This window comes from Hylobates moloch, unplaced genomic scaffold, assembly GCF_009828535.3.
Source record: "Hylobates moloch isolate HMO894 unplaced genomic scaffold, HMol_V3 SCAFFOLD_8, whole genome shotgun sequence".
Lineage (NCBI taxonomy): Eukaryota > Metazoa > Chordata > Mammalia > Primates > Hylobatidae > Hylobates > Hylobates moloch.
This window is the reverse complement of record NW_026652283.1, coordinates 118,634,122-118,650,179: the sequence shown is the minus strand read 5'-3', so window position 1 is coordinate 118,650,179 and position 16,058 is coordinate 118,634,122. Positions and strand designations below refer to the sequence as shown.

Here is a 16,058-nt window from a genome sequence, read left to right as displayed (position 1 = left end):
AGAGTAGCTACTGGGAAGGGAGGAACATTACTGCTATAGTCAGACACATTTACAATACCAAGAAGTCCACATGGGAGGCAACCAAAACTTTTACAGACACGAGAACTTAGGAATCAAGATGATTTGGAAACAGTTTAGCAATAACCCAACAAGCTGTATTAGAACTGACGCTCAAAACACCAACTCTATGGAAAAGCAGAGCTGAGCTGCCAAGAGAACACAAGCAAAGGGCAAGGAATATGTTTGCTAAAATAAAAAAACACTTAGGGCTTATGTAGGTAGCTTCAATAGTTTAGAAAATTCATTTGCATTATTCAATCAAGAAGGACAAATAAAATGACATACTTTTTTATTTTTTTAAATTGCAAACACACAGAACTGGCAGTCAACCGAGGGCAGAAGATAACGGTAACTCCACTAAAAGACACCATAAACCAGGAAAGTGGAAAGAGTCAGTGTGGGTGACAAAGGTCAGATCCTAATAACCAATAATAAGAGTCAGAATTTTCAAAAAGCCTACAAGGTGCTACCTGATATTTATTTAAATGTCAAAAGAATCAGAAGAGGCAACTGAATGCTCATCTCTACCAGTGTGTGACTGAGGGGCGGGGCTGACTGCGCTGTGAATACCAGTTCTGTATTTCCCGACCAGGAAGCCGAGCACCTGAACATGTGTTAGGCATGTAGTTTCCATGTTTAAGAAGCACATAACATAGCCCAAACTCTCACAGGATTAAGAAGTCTGCAAGATTCCCAGGATAAAGCTGCACAATCACAGTTTATGCAACTTTCATCCAACGACTGCATAACTGAGGGGAGGAAGCACTGCTCTCCTGCTCTCCTGCCAACGTCTCACCATCCAGTCAGAAAACCTCAAAAATGGCTTTGTATCGATTGACATTTTCTCCTCTATCTGCAGAGATCTTTTGCATTAAAAAAACAAAAACAAAAACAAAAAACCACAAACCAAGAGGGAGTTGAGCCTTGAAATAAGTATGGATAAAACTGACTTTTAAAATTATACAATAAATTAGCCCAAGTTAGAATTATAAACTCAGGACCAGGGAAAGGAATAATTATATATCAGAACTAAAACGATATAACCAACCAGGTGCAGTGGCTCACACCTGTAGTCCCAGCACGTTGGGAGGCTAAGGCAGGAGGATCACTTGAGCCCAGAAGGTCAAGTCTGCAGTGAGCTGAGATTGTTCCTCTGTGCTCCAGCCTGGGCAACAGAGTGAGATTCTGTCTCAAAAGAAAAATAAAAATAATGGTATAGCCGATATTTAGGCAGTAGCAACTTTTACAACACTAATAGCTACTGTAATCTTAACAGAGTAAAATTTTTATCTTCGCTCTTACCAAGCTATGTAAAATTCCATCTTCCTGTTTGATTTCCTGGACCATACATCAGTTACAATATGAATCATCCTCATCAACTAAGTGAACGAGTTACTGTCATCATCAGCATACCCACTGGTTAAAATCTTTATTATCTATAATGCTGAAAAAGCAAAAGTTCCATAAAATGGGTCATTTCTAATAAATCATAAAACAGAACCTACCTTAGAACTTAATAGTCACTTACAAATGTATCCACACTTTACAGAAGAGGAAACTGAGTCTGAAGGGAAATGGGTAGGTGACTTGTCTGAGCGAGTAATGGCCAGAGTCAGATTTTCTGTGATCTAAGACAGTCCGCCCTAGAGGAAACTTTAAAATAAGTTTGCACGGTGATTGGAAAGCTAGATGGTAAACCATTCTTTTCTTCACTCCCTGAACTTTGCTTCCTTCTCTCTTTCCTACATAGGCACAGTCTGCACGTCCTTCCTGTCTCCACTCCAGCTCTTCTCTGCAATCTGACATTAGATCCAAGACTCTTTCTGTTCTGCATAGTGACTCCCTCTTCTCTCCAGGCAAGGCTAATAGATACAGAACCCTTGCTGGAAGACAGAAAATGAAGGCACGAGGCACCCAGCAGTCTGACGGGGTCACCCAGCAAAGGAGTGGCTTAAGTAGAAATAGAAAGCAGATGCTACCAGCATCCACTAGATTAAAGCAGATTACAGAGGCTTATCCCAGCCTCAGCAAATGCTTCAGATGAAATCATGCATGCAGTCTGGCACCAAATGAAAATTAGAAGATTCTACCTGTAAAAGTGAAAGCATAAAAGGCTGCCACATCATCCGAAAGTTACAGGTCACTGAGTTTTATTAATTTGCTCTGCAACAGCACCTTCTGTGATCTCTAGTTTTTTTCTACAGTCTAATGAAAAAAGAAGTGCTATTTCAGGGATTGGGTATGAAGTGAGCATGTACCCTCTCTTCAAAAGGACTGAGGGCCAAGGAAGCCTGTATTCTGTTCCATAGCAGACTGGGGTGGAGAAGAACCCCAGTCAGAAGGGATACAGGCGACAGCCAAGAAAGTTCCGCATGAGAGAAAGAAGGGATGAAGTGGAAGAGCCACGGCTGCTGGAGAGGGAAGGGAGGCCCAGCCTCTCCCTACACACAATCCCCAATCCACTCATTTCTGCCACGGCCTCTCACCTCAACCAAACCCAGCCCTAACTTTTGGGCTCCTGGCCCTAAATGAAAAGCATCATCGATACTTCAGAGTAGTGGGAATTCCAGCTGCCACTGCTATCCAGGCTGGTTCTACAAGTTAAGAGCTTCCCAGCAATGCCCTGATATGCATGACATTCACAGAAGACCAAAGCAAAGAGATGTGCTTTTCCTGGCATATCGAGGTAGAAACACATCCAACCTCCCAGGGAAGAACCATCAGTAGAGACCAGATATCACAGCACCAGCAGCATCATCACGCTTCTTATGTAAACTATGAAATAAGTAGGTTTCTAATTCATGATACCGTTCTACAAGCAAACTAGGGAGTTGATTCTAGTAAGTTAAATTGTTTCTTTCCAATGCAAGATCGCCACCTAGTGGTTGAAGAGGACAACCGCACGCACAAACGATTTCACATACTGGGAAAGGGCTGGGGAGGTGGTGATGAAGGAATAGGAATTCTCACTCAGTTCTCAAAGGGCTTTCTACCCGACTTGGCAATGACCATGGAATGCCTATGCTGTGAAATGGAGAAATTACGTGGAATAAAGGGTCAACCAGGGAGTGTGCTTTATCATACTGGAGGTCTCAATATAGAGCGTAATTCTCTAACCTGGCATATTAAGAGCTATTTAACACCAACATTCAGCTGTGAAAAAACACCATGCAGCTAAAAATGTTGGGCAAGAAATTAAAATTATTTTCTGACCTAGCTACATAAAAGTCCCTTTTTCCTCTAAATATAAGCTGATTCCATTTTTTAGCTCAGCCACAGGACTTGTTCACAGTCTAAAGCCTAATCTGGATCCCACCTCACATCTCCTAGATCTGAATTCTAACAAGATCCTCAGGCACACCACGGTCAATGCGAAGACTCCAGCACTGTTTCACAGCAATGCAGTCGGGCTGTCCATAAAGCATGAAGTCACTACTGGCCAAGAGCTAAAATGCTTCAAGCACCTCAGGACAAACACATAGATTTCAACAAGTAAAGAAACGCTTAATCTTACCTTTTGTGAATTTCATATAGTGAACACGGTTTTTGGAGATTTTGGACTTTTCCTCAAGGCTAAAAGATTTCTTTTCTTTCTTGTCTGAGGAATCTTTTAAAAAGATGAAAAAAATACATGAAAGTCTTTGTAATCCAATCTCATTTATTCTCCTAACAGTGGATAGTCTTAAAAGAAAATTTCAGGAGCCCTATCATTTATGATTGAACTCTTTCATTCATTTGCTCTGCAACAGCACCCTTCTGCTGTTTTCTTTCTCTGTTTTCTTTCTACGGGTCAAATGATTAGAAATATTTCCTTAATTTGCATACTATGGATCAGGCCAGGCTGCCCTCCAGAAATTCAGAAAATCTTCGAGGAAGAAATGAAAACTTGTGTTCACACAAAAACCTACACACAAATGTTCATATGAGCCTTATTCATCATAGCAAAATACCAAAAATCACCCCCAAGTCCTTCAACGTGTGAATGCATGAACAGCTGAGCAACCCCTGGGCCATCCTTACAGTGGAATACCACTCCACAGTGAAGAGGGGCGGCCGCTGCCACCGCAACGGCCAGGGCAAACTCCAGGGCATTGTGCTTAGTCCAACAGGTCCATCTATAAACACAACATATGACTCCATCTACAGAACATTCTTGACATGACAAAACTATAGACAGAGAGGACAGATGAATGGTTTCCAGGGGACAAGGATGAAGGTACAGTGGGTACAAATACAATGATGAGGCATGAGGTTGCTGTGCCGTGGTGGCCAATCCTATATCTTCACCATTGTGGTTGCTGCATGAATCTGCACTTGTGATAAAATTGCACAGAACCATACGCCCATGTACAAATGAATGGAGGCCAAAAAAAATGATGAAAACTGGTTAAGGTTTGTGGTGCAGTTAACAGTAACACCAAGTGTCAACTTCCCGGTTTCGAAAAGCCACAGCAATGTAATCTCTCTCCGCGCTGGGAGAATAGAGGGAAAGACATTCAGGACTCTCTGTATTATTTTGCGAATTCCTACAAGCCTGTAATTATTTCAAAATAAAAAGTTCCTTTAAAAAGTGAATAAAGGTAAGACAGGTTAAATGATCATCTAAATACAGATCAGAGATGACGATTAGGTGACGCGGGACGGAGCAGCACTGGCTCTGAGCCACCTTTTCAGGGTTTAGGGAAGGACAACTGGAAGGCCAAAAGGAGCAAGAACACACCATTGAGGAAGACATCCGAGTGGGAACGCCTCTGACAGAAAGAAAAATGTGAGACAGAAAGTAGTCCCTTGCCTGAAATATCACAGCAGGTTGATCTGGGGTTAGATTCAATTATAAATTAGCTAGCCGCCTGCATTCTCTCACCTGTATCTGCTTGTCAAGTTCAGACAGAAGAGCGCCACAGAAATGATCATAGGTAGAAGAGAGACTAAATTTTCCTATAGTTTTAGGAACATTCAGATATGAGGTTAGAGAAACTGGAAAAAAAAGCAGCCAGGCGCGGTGGTTCATGCCTGTAATCCCAGCACTTTGGGAGGCCACGGCAGGCAGATCATGAGATCAGGAGATCAAGACCATCCTGGCTAACATGGTGAAACCCCATCTCTACTAAAAATACAAAAAAAAATTAGCCGGGCGTGGTGGCGGGTGCCTGTAGTCCCAGCTACTCAGGAGGCTGAGGCAGGAGAACGGCGTGAACCCGGGAGGCGGAGCTTGCAGTGAGCCGAGATCGCGCCACTGCACTCCAGCCTGGGTGACAGAGCAAGACTCCATCTCAAAAAAAAAAAAAAAAAATCCAACAAACCAACCTTCTTCAGAGTATATAAGAGAAATTGGAAAAAAAGAAACTCTCACCCTGATAATGGAGCGAATCAAGCACGTGTCCATTCAACATGTGACTGCACTGCAGTCCCTCCCAGGAGTCACTTATTTCAAAGGTACAGTTCCCTATGGGAACTATACAGCAGGCTCGGAAGAACGTGAAGGCAGATGTTCCACACTTGAGGCAAAGTCCAGCATGGGTTCACCATTTCCACAAGCTGAAACATTCTCTTTTGCAGCCACTTCCTAGGGACACCTCGGATTTTTTTGCAAAGACATCCCACTAGTAAACTCTTCTCTTTTGCACCTCATATGGCACATAACATTTTCAATGCTGATGTTCCAATCACAAATCACAGACGAAGTTATCAGCTTAAAGTGGCTCCTACTGACTGCAAGTGTATGAGGGACGACGTGCTGGACTGGAGGCTTTCCATGAATTCTTGGATTTCCTTCCCACAGCCACTCCATAAGAGAGCTGCTGTGATGCCTGAACTCACTACAGCGGACGACACTGATAAGGCACACCCAGGAAGCCGCTGTGATGGGACCGAAGCCCAGGCAGACATGACTGAGAGGCCACATCCTGAACCACCACACTGTGCCCTCACAGAGCAGCTCTCAGGCTTGAGAGGACAGAAGAATCACCTGGGGAGCATCTCTACCTTCTCAGTATGCAGGTATCAAGAAGGATGCGTGAGCACCGCCAGGCCTTGAGGAATCACTTTCTATTTGTTCACCTGCACTCATGTCCGAAACTGCTCGGAGTCTGAGTTATGTGCCAATCTGGCCATTCTTTCCCAGGTGCCCCCTCCCACTTTACAAAGGAAAGGCACAACTTTCCTCTTACCGGGATCAATGATGGACAAGGGACAATACTGTTCTCAAAGCAGCAATCAAAGCAGCTGGCCCAGCCCTCACAACCCTATACCAACCCAGCTCATCAGGAGGTGCACTGCCAAAGAAATGTGTTTAATAAGCATTCATTAAAATTTATAACAAATCTGCTAATTTTATTAACTATAATCTACCAATCATGAGGGCGGATGCAGCGGCTCACGCCTGTAACCCCAACACCTTGAGAGGCTGAGGTGGGTGGATCACGAGGTCAGGAGTTGGACACCAGCCGGACCAACATGGTGAAACCCCGTCTCTACTAAAAATACAAAAATTAGCCAGGCGTGGTGGCAGGCGCCTGTAATCCCAGCTACTCAGGAGGCTGAGGCAGGAGAATCACTTGAACCCGGGAGGCAGACGTTGCAGTAAGCCAAGACTGTGCCACTGCACTCCAGCCTGGGCGACAGAGCAAGACTCCATCACAAAAAAAAAAAAAAAAAAGAGAGAGAAAATAAAACCCTAGATTCCTTATGAAATCCTTCAGAGTAAAGTAAATTTTCTGGCCTTAATCGTGGCTTATGGCTCTAGATTTGCCAGCCACACTATCAGGAGGCTTACAGTGCTGAGTATCTCGGCTTGCTTTTCTTAGACGTTATAACGCATTTAGTCCTCACAACAACCTTCCAAGGATGATACTACTGCTTCCATTTGACCAAAGAGGAAATCAAGGTACAGCCACGTTCAGCAATTTACCGAAGGTCATACAAATGAAAAGTCAGACAGGATTAAAATCCAGGCAGTCTAACTCTGGTGTTGGTCTCTAAACCACTGCATTCTATTTAATCTCCAAGTTTTATATGGTCATGCTTACATTCTTTTTTTTTTTTTTTTTTTTTTTTGGAGATGGAGTCTCACTCTTGTTGCCCAGGCTGGAGTGCAATGGCATGATCTCGCCTCACCACAGTCTCTGCCTCCCAGGTTCAAGCGATTCTCCTACCTCAGCCTCCAAGTAGCTGGGACTACAGGCATGCGCCACCACGCCCAGCTAATTTTGTATTTTTAGTAGAGACAGGGTTTCTCCATGTTGGTCAAGCTGGTCTCAAACTCCTGACCTCAGGTGATCCGCCCGCCTCAGCCTCCCAAAGTGCTGGGATTACACTGTGCCCAGCCAAGCTTACATTCTTATCTGTAGTTCTACTAAGTTCAACTGTGATTGTAAATATCAAGATGTTTTCTGTGTATAATTGGTAAGGAATAGTGTCCTTGAACTTTACTACTTCATAGATCCTGCATTTCCTAATATGAGTCACTCTGTATTTTCAGAAAACATTTTCCTTATCTTTTTCTTCTGCTAATAAATTATTGCCCTTCATATTAGGACCACACACAGAACTGTCAGGGTATTTTAAAACCACGATCCTATGGATAAGGAAAACTGTCCAAGATATACATTCCAACAAAAAGTCCAATCTGGTTAGAAAAAATACCAACAAAGCACCTTTCCCTTCATGCTGTTGGCCTCACTTCTACACACAGCAGTGCAATACACCTTCCTATGGTTAGATGTGTGCTTTTACCAGGTAATAACCAGCATATTCTGCTAGCTACCTCCAAGCAGGACTGTGTCTTATACCTCTGCAGATCCTCACACCTAAAGTAGTACCCAGCACACAGCTCAATAAGTATTTGCTGAACTCAAGTCTAATTCATTATTTCACTCCACAAAATTATCTTTCGATCTACCAAATATCTTTTGATTATTCACACATGATACACAAGGAATAGACTGTTTATAAACTAGAATGTTTATAAAAATGCTTGCAAATTACAACAAAATCCAATTAAAAAATGGGCAAAGTACTTAGACATTTCTTCAATGAAGATATAAAAATGGCCAATAAGCAGAAGAAAGGATGCTTAACATCAGTCATTAGGGAAATGGAAATCCAAATCACAATGAGACATCATCTCACACCCATTAGGATGGCTATCATCAAAAATATAAAAGATAATTACTGGCGAGGATATGGAGAAATTGGAACTTTTATGCACTGTTGATGTAGCCACTACAGAAAACAGTATGGCAGCTCCCCAAAAAGTTAATGATCCAGCAATCCACTCCCGGGCATTACCCAAAGGAAAGCAAATCAGCATGTTGCAGAGGTACCAGTAAACCCACGTTCACTGAAGCACTATTCACAACAGCCACGATATGGAATCAACCTAAGTGTCCACCAACACATGAACAGGGAAACATGTGGTGCATACACACCACAGAATACTATTTACCCTTAGGAAAGAATGAGAGTTTTTCATTTGAGGCAACATGGGTGAGCTTGGAGAACATTAAGTGAAATAACCCAGGCACAAATAAATATCGCATATTCTCCTTCATATGGAAAAGCTAAAAGAGTTGAGCTCATAAAAGTAGATAGCAGAATAGTGGTTACTAGAGCTGCATAAGGAGAATAGCTAGGTAGGAACAGCTAAAGATTGGCTAATGGATGTAAAAGTCCCACTAGGTAAGAGGAAAAAGCTCTAGTGTTCTATAGCACTGTAGGGTGACTATAGTAAATAATATTTTATTTTATATTTTCAAATAGCTAGAAGAACAGATTTTAAATGCTCCCAACACAAAGAAATAATAAATGTCTGAAGTGACATATATGCTAATTACGTTGATGAACATAACACAGGTATTGACATATCACACTAAACTCAATAAATATGTGTAATTATGTGTCAATTACAAATAATAAAAGCAAAAAACAAAAAGTAGATAAACATATTTTCATTGAGAACTTATGTCATCTGATTTCCCTACCTGTGGTTTCCTGCCCATGGCAAGTGTTCAGTTCGGCCAGAAGCTGGTTAAAATCATCCTGATGGGCAATCCAGTTGTCCTGAAAATATCAAAAAATGAAACAAAGGTAAGCCTATAGTTTACCTACACTGACTGAGATGATACATTTTGGAATCAAGGAAATCCAGTGGTTAATTAAGAAATTTTAAATGTTCCATCAAAATACTATTTGATAAATTTAAGTGGATTTAAGAAATAATATAAAGTTAAAACGCTCTTTATCCAGTTCAATATTAAAAAGGGACTTCCGGGAAGCTTAAGACCTGATTTCAAATGTGAATGAGTTATCGATCACGTCAATTTATAGTAAATAATCAAAAGGCAACCTGTGTGCTAAATGTTAAAGTAAAACATAATGAAATTACTATTTTTTTCTCACTAGGGGAAATTCCATAGTTCAAAGGACAAGAGCCATGAGGGACATAGAAATGCTCTTCTTTGCTCAGTAGAATTAAAATCTTCTAATGACTTGCATCAACTCCAATTTTACAGAACTCTGAGGAAGGGGAGGAGGAAGGACCTTAAGTCCCCTGAATCGATGAGTTCCCATTTGTAAGGTGGTTACCTAATAAGTTTATTATAAAAAAATGAACCTGGCTTTTCTAAGAGAATGAAGATCTCCCAAACCAGTGGGAAGCAGGGTTTCAGTGTAGGAATCTGCCTTACTCACATTCCTACGCATTTTTAAGAATGCTTAAGGTAAAGCAATATGGAATAGGTTAACAGGGCAATGCTTCTTCTAGGAAAATAAGTATATCTGTGTTATCTATCCCTCAACAACTACATTTGAAATCAACCCTATATAAACTCTTTCTTTAGTGGCTAAAAATTGTAGCTCCGCCAATCCACTACTCAGAGATACTGAACTAACCAAAGTAATTCAATTTACCTAAACTAATTTCCCAGATTTCCTACCAGATTCTGTTGGCTGCAAAAACTTAGAAACAAAACTTTTCAGTTTAGATCCTTTCCAAAAGGGAACAATGATACTAAAAATGAAAAGCGCGGTAGGCCACTGACTCTGAATTACAGTGCCACGCATTCAAACCGTCAGTGTTCAAGAGGAAATGTGAATAAAAACAAGTGCTGCACCAACGGTCAGAAGCAGACGAACCAATCAACTTTCAGATTTACAAGACTAAAGCCAATTATGCAAAGACACCCAGGAGGCACACACTGCTGCTCACTTCATTATTGATGGTAGCTCCGAGTCCCAGGTGGTTATTTTTCACTTGAACTTTAATATGATCTGTGGCTCCTTGCTCCTGAGCCCCTAAACCCTGTGGAGATTAAACACAGAGAGTTAGAACATGCCACTCACTGATACGCAGAAGCAGAGCACTGCTACAAAACTCACCGATGCCTATGGCAGGTGTTCCGAGTAGATGATTCTCTCCATTAAATACTTTCACAAAGCAACATCGGGGAGGACTCTAAGTCCTCTGCATCAATTAGCACTCATCTGTAAGATTTTCCAGGTAAGGGAAGATCAAGTGCAAAGACCGGAAGGTGGGAAAAAACTCAGTGTACTGGGAAACCTCAGAGGCACCCACGGTGGCTTCTGCAAATGAAGGAATGAAGGAAATGGGATGACGGAGGGGCTAGATCTCACATAACCTACGGGAGGAATTTGGATTTTAAAGACAATGGAAAACCACTGGTCTTTTAAGAATGACATGATCTAATTTCCATATTTTAAAAGATCGTTCTGGCTGCTGTACAGCAAATGGGCCAGAGGAGAAAAAGGAGGGAGGGAGGGAGGCAGCTGAGAGTCTGAGGAGTCAGTGAGCACATGTGATAACAGTGGCTGAAGCAGGGCTCTGCCCTGCATGGAGAAGAGACGACTGGGGTGCGGGAGGCTGGAGAAGAATGACGACTGGGGCTGCGGGATGCGAGAGGGCCGAGGAACCAAGCATGACTCTCAGGTTTCTGGTTTGTATAAGAGGCAGACGGTACCATGTATGAAAAATGGGGAAAACCTGGGAAAAATATATTTGGGGGAATGAAAAGTTTTACAATAGAAATGATACCCTTGAAATGCTTACTCAAGTGGAAATATCAAGTAGGCTATTGAATTTATAAATCTAGAGCTCAGCGGACAGAACTGGATTCGATATAGAAAAATGACAGTTCCCAGACTTTAGCTAATTCAAAGTGTGGCACAGGAATGAATGAGATCACCGCAGCAGAGTGCAAAAAAGGGGCCTGAGGTTGAGCCTCAAGGAGCTCTGATAATCAAAAGTCTACAGAAAGAACAGAGAGCAACAAATTTAGGAGTGGCAAGTGAGGTTAAAAGAAGAGCAGAAGAGACAATAGTACTGTGGAGGCCAAGACAGAAGTATTTCAAGGAGTAGTCAATTACATCCAGCACTGCTGAGGAGTTAAGTAATGTGAGAACAAAACAAGGGCCCACTGATTTGGCACTTAGAGATCGCTAAAGACCTCAACAAGAACCATTTAAGTACAGAGATATCAGCAGAAGCTCTACTGGAGTCAAGAACAAATGGAAAGGGAAAAAGCGTGTAGCCTAGTTGCAATGTCTATGAAAGATGCTAAGCATGGCAGCTTAAATGATAGAGTTGACACTTATGTCCGATCCTAATTTATCATCATAAGGTCCCAACAATTTCTGATTTGGGATCAAAATCACTTACTGATCCAAAGCATAAGTTTCTTCCAGTCTCCTAATAAGGAAGTTTTCCCCTAATTTCTAATCTCTTTTCATAGCTCAGATTTTTTCTGCTTTTTTCCAAAATACCTTTCCTTTAGACCACCCCATCTTCTCTAGCATCCGCTGGCCAAACTTGGAATCGTCATTACTCCAGGCAGTGTTCTGAGGATCCACAGCCCACTTCTGCTTCCGCCGACCTGTAAATGAAAAATCATTATCATTAGCAACGCACCACTACCTTTCAGACCTGGAAAATACCACACAAACATACACATGCATAACTCTGTGTATTTTATGTATGTATGTAAAATATGAGATACATTATAATACAGAAATTAATTTAACACTCAAGAGAATGTTAACACACTGGATCATTTATCCTGATTTCCCTAATAAGTGTATATTCTAGACATGTACGTTGACCTCTTAAGATTAAAATTGAAATGTTCCCTCATAATGTGGCAAAGCAAACCCTCAATATACTAGAGCTGGGCCTTCCATACTCCGCCATCAGCACAACTAAAAGCACCTGTGGACACCAGCGTCCTCATCACCATCAGCAGTAGTAGCAGCAGCATTACAGCTTCCATTGCCATGCGTTACTACATACAAAAGCATATGCAATACCAAGGATGCACTTAAAATGCCAAAGGCCAATTATTCAACCTGAGACCTGCTCCAAACGCTGTACATAATAAAGACTGAATTTTCACAGTAACCCAACGAGTGTGGATAGTACCATTGTCACTGGCAGATATGAAAATGTGAGGCTTAGAGAAAGAAATTTGCCCAACATCCCCAAGCAAAAACCAGACTCTTTAAACCAACCTTGGTCCTACTGACTTCAAAGCTTATATTCTTAATCCACAACATACAACAGTCATTACCCTCTTGGGGAGAGTCAACTGTACCCTCCAGACGTGTGACCTACAGATAATAACAATCCCATCCCTCTCATTGAGATGCCCTGAAGCCCTCTGACCCCTCTTTGAACTTCTAGAATAACTTATCTGTTTCTTAACATCCACTGTATTAGGGATATTTATATCCACCTTTCGGGTCTCCCATTAGACCATCATCTCCTTAGGGCTCATATTCATGTCTTTTTTCTGAGGCTTCATTGCAAGAAGTAAAAAAATCACCATGCCCACAGCAGGCACTCAATATGTGAATGAAATAAATGATAAAAAAGAATGGAAAGAGGGAAGAAAGGAGGAAAGAAGAAGGACAGGAAAAAAGGAAGGACTATAAATGAATTAAGGGAACTGCTTTGAATCTCATCAAACCAACTTTTTTTAATGCATCTAAATTACTGATCATTATGAACTCGAGTTTATCACTGTAGTTTTAAGGAAAATTATGGCAAAAATAAAGAACTCCAAAGGTTCAAAGAACAAGAATATGAAACCCAAAAGTAGACTGTGGCCAATTGAGAAATTTGGAGGTGTCATTATCATTTATCTGCCACATCAATATAAGCACATTTTCTCACCATCAACACAACCCCTCCTACCTTGCCCATCTCATCACATAATTTAAAAATAACATGACCCCCTGTCAAAGGGGCTCATTGTGCCACGCATAAAATCAATAAAGGCCCGTAACTATGCACACTCCAGCAAAAATAGGAAACCCTTTACAAATACACAGGCAGAAAAAAGGCCCTTAACAAAGCAAAACATGTTGGGCTCGTATTTGTAGTGTTTTGTAGAAAAAAAAAGGTGACCTAAAAATGTTCCATCTAAATTACCACTTTACTTATCTTGGCAAATACTCAGCATAACACTGCCTCTGCTAATGAACAACACACCAGAGAGAAGCCTGTTAGCCAGTATTCTATATGCAAGCTGGCATCAGTGTGTCAGAGTTCATGTGTCTATGCAGTGCTTGCCAGGGGTCTTTGACTAGGGCTTGTATGAAGGAGATAGTTTTGAGAATAAGCTCACACTCTGCAATAAGAACTGCACACGCTTCATATTACATACTTATATAAAATAAACTACAATGCCTACACAAGAGATTAACTATTCGAAGTCAGTTCCTCTCCCCTGGTGAAATGGCAGTTAGCTTCAATCAATGGGATCACACCAGTGTTTCCAAACAAGGATGTTGAGGTGGGGGGCGGGGGCAATTTCCCATTGAAAACGAGTAACACTGGGTTAAACTAAATTTAATATTGAAGAATCTCCCGGGAACTTTACTATGCAAATGTGCAGATCCTCTTAGAGGAGGCCACAGCAGGCCTGCCATGCTTCCCAGACTTACTTGACCAGAACCCTGCTTCCCTGAAATATTTCCCGGCTCTAACGTCACCCAGGTTTCCAGGTGTGGAAAATCATGGTAAGGAAAAGACTGCCTCTGAGCTCTTCCAATTGGATCACCTTTTACATGTCCTCTGTAATTCTCATGCCACGGTCTGTTCTGTGATCAGATCTCAGCTTTGTTCACTAACACAGCAGGCCTGACTGCTATTCTTTGAAAGCCCTGTTTCTAACAGGGAACCCAAGGGTTCCCACCATTCGCAGAACTGGTAAGAGCGGCTCATTGTGCCTGTCTATGCAAATAATACGGTTTATGCTGAACGCCTGCTTTCCTTCTGCGAGCCTGGAATTTTGGTGCCTCCCAGGTAGAGGGTGTCTATGTGACCAGCCCCCAGGAAATCCCTGGCACCGAGTCTCTCACTAGCTTCCCTGGTGGGCAACATTCCACATTTGCTCTCAGAACTCACTACTGGAGGAATCAAGCGTGTCATGTGTGACTCCCTGGGGGAGGGCTCTGGAAGCTTGACGCCTGGCTTACCCTGGACTTTGCCCGCATGCATCTTTTCCTTCTGCCAGCTTTGCTCTGCATCCTTTTGCTGTAATAAACCTTAGCAGTCAGTGCGACTATATGCTGAGTCCTGTGCCTGAATCCTCCAGCACGTCACTGAATGTGGGGATGATCTTGGGGACCCTTGACACCATCTGGAACAGCAGTGTTTACAGCATGGCGCTTGGCCTCAGGTAGAATGCCCTGAATCTGCAGAATCACTATTTGGGATGTATTTAACCATCCTCTAGCAGGTACTCCTATGTGGAGATCTAACTGTAAATGGGTCTGTTCGGATACTTTTGGGGCAAATCCAATAAAAACCATCCACACAACAGCTCAATACCACATGACTTATGCTAGGATCCCATTTACTCTGAAGGGCGTGTTGAGTCCCAGGAGCCAGGGGCAGAAGTTTTAAACAATCTCTCAAAGTTCAGAGGTTGATCAGGAGAGAATTGTTACACTAAATTAAATTTGCCCTGAGGAGGCCTCCGTACTTGACTCCTTACATAAGGAACTACAACCTACGTTAGAACTTAAAGGGAGCGAAAGCCTATCGTAGGAGTATACTCTTGTAACATATAACTGAGTGTCAGTCCATTACAGCAGCCGAGCTTCAATCACAGGCAGCCAGCTGATTCAAATAGGCAAATCAGAGCGGTAACCCTAACCAAGTTGTCTCTGTACCTCACTTCCGTTTACGATCCATAAATATTGCCTGACCTCATAGCAGGCTGTAGTTCTTAGAACCTGTTCTAGTTCTGAAGCCTGCCCAATTCTTGAATCATTCTTTGCTCAGTCAAACTCTGTGTAATTTGTCTAAGGTTTTTCTTCTTAACAACGTCAATCCTAAGTATCTAATTACAGAAGATGCTATATCCATTTAGCAAATTATGAAAAAGAAAACACAAAAATATTACACATTATAATGACAAGGATTTGACAATTCGGAATAACGTTGAGGAGAACTGAAAACACCCTCTTGAAATCATGTAATCTGAATTACTGATGTCTACAAATAGCATTGTACATCTCTATACTTCAGACTTTTCAATCTATGTTCATGTTCACCATCTCATTGATTTAAGGCCACCTAGGGATAAACATAGTGAAAGATTTTAGTGGCCTCACAAACACTGATCAAAGGAACAGACACAAATGAATAGCAGAACTAGGGCCAAAGTCGCCAAGTGCATGCTGAATTAGGCAAACATCAAAGAATACGAAAATCAGAAGAGATCTTAGCTATCTAGGCTCAAACCCGACTCCTCATTTTTTTTACTGGTGAAAAAACAGAACCCACGGGTTCAGTCTAAAACATACTCATTTCTGTGGGTCTCTGCTGGTCTGACTGGCAAGAATATAAACATACAGAGACAACTGGATCAATTTTGCCATTTTCTAGCTCAGTGACTAGAGGCAAATTATTTTCCTTTGAACGTCAATTTCTGCCCCTGTAAAATCGGGATGGTGCCTGACCCATTTCGTTTTGTGCT

The 16,058-nt window shown here is 41.9% G+C and overlaps 1 protein-coding gene across 5 annotated transcripts in view; it reads right to left on the bottom strand.

The window, feature by feature from the left end:
- Positions 1-16,058, bottom strand: part of PINX1 (PIN2 (TERF1) interacting telomerase inhibitor 1) — a 73,877-nt gene that overhangs the window by 56,840 nt on the left and 979 nt on the right. For 4 of the 5 annotated variants that reach the window (XM_032162479.2, XM_058442397.1, XM_032162482.2 and 1 more), the window contains exons 2-5: positions 11,839-11,948; positions 10,268-10,360; positions 9,042-9,120; positions 3,575-3,667 (exon numbers count right to left, since the gene is read on the bottom strand). In XM_032162479.2, the coding sequence (XP_032018370.1) occupies positions 3,575-3,667; positions 9,042-9,120; positions 10,268-10,360; positions 11,839-11,948 (375 nt within the window). Of the gene's footprint in view, positions 1-3,574; positions 3,668-9,041; positions 9,121-10,267; positions 10,361-11,838; positions 11,949-14,550; positions 14,715-16,058 lie in introns of all 5 variants that reach the window. The other variant, XM_058442398.1, reaches the window with a different exon arrangement.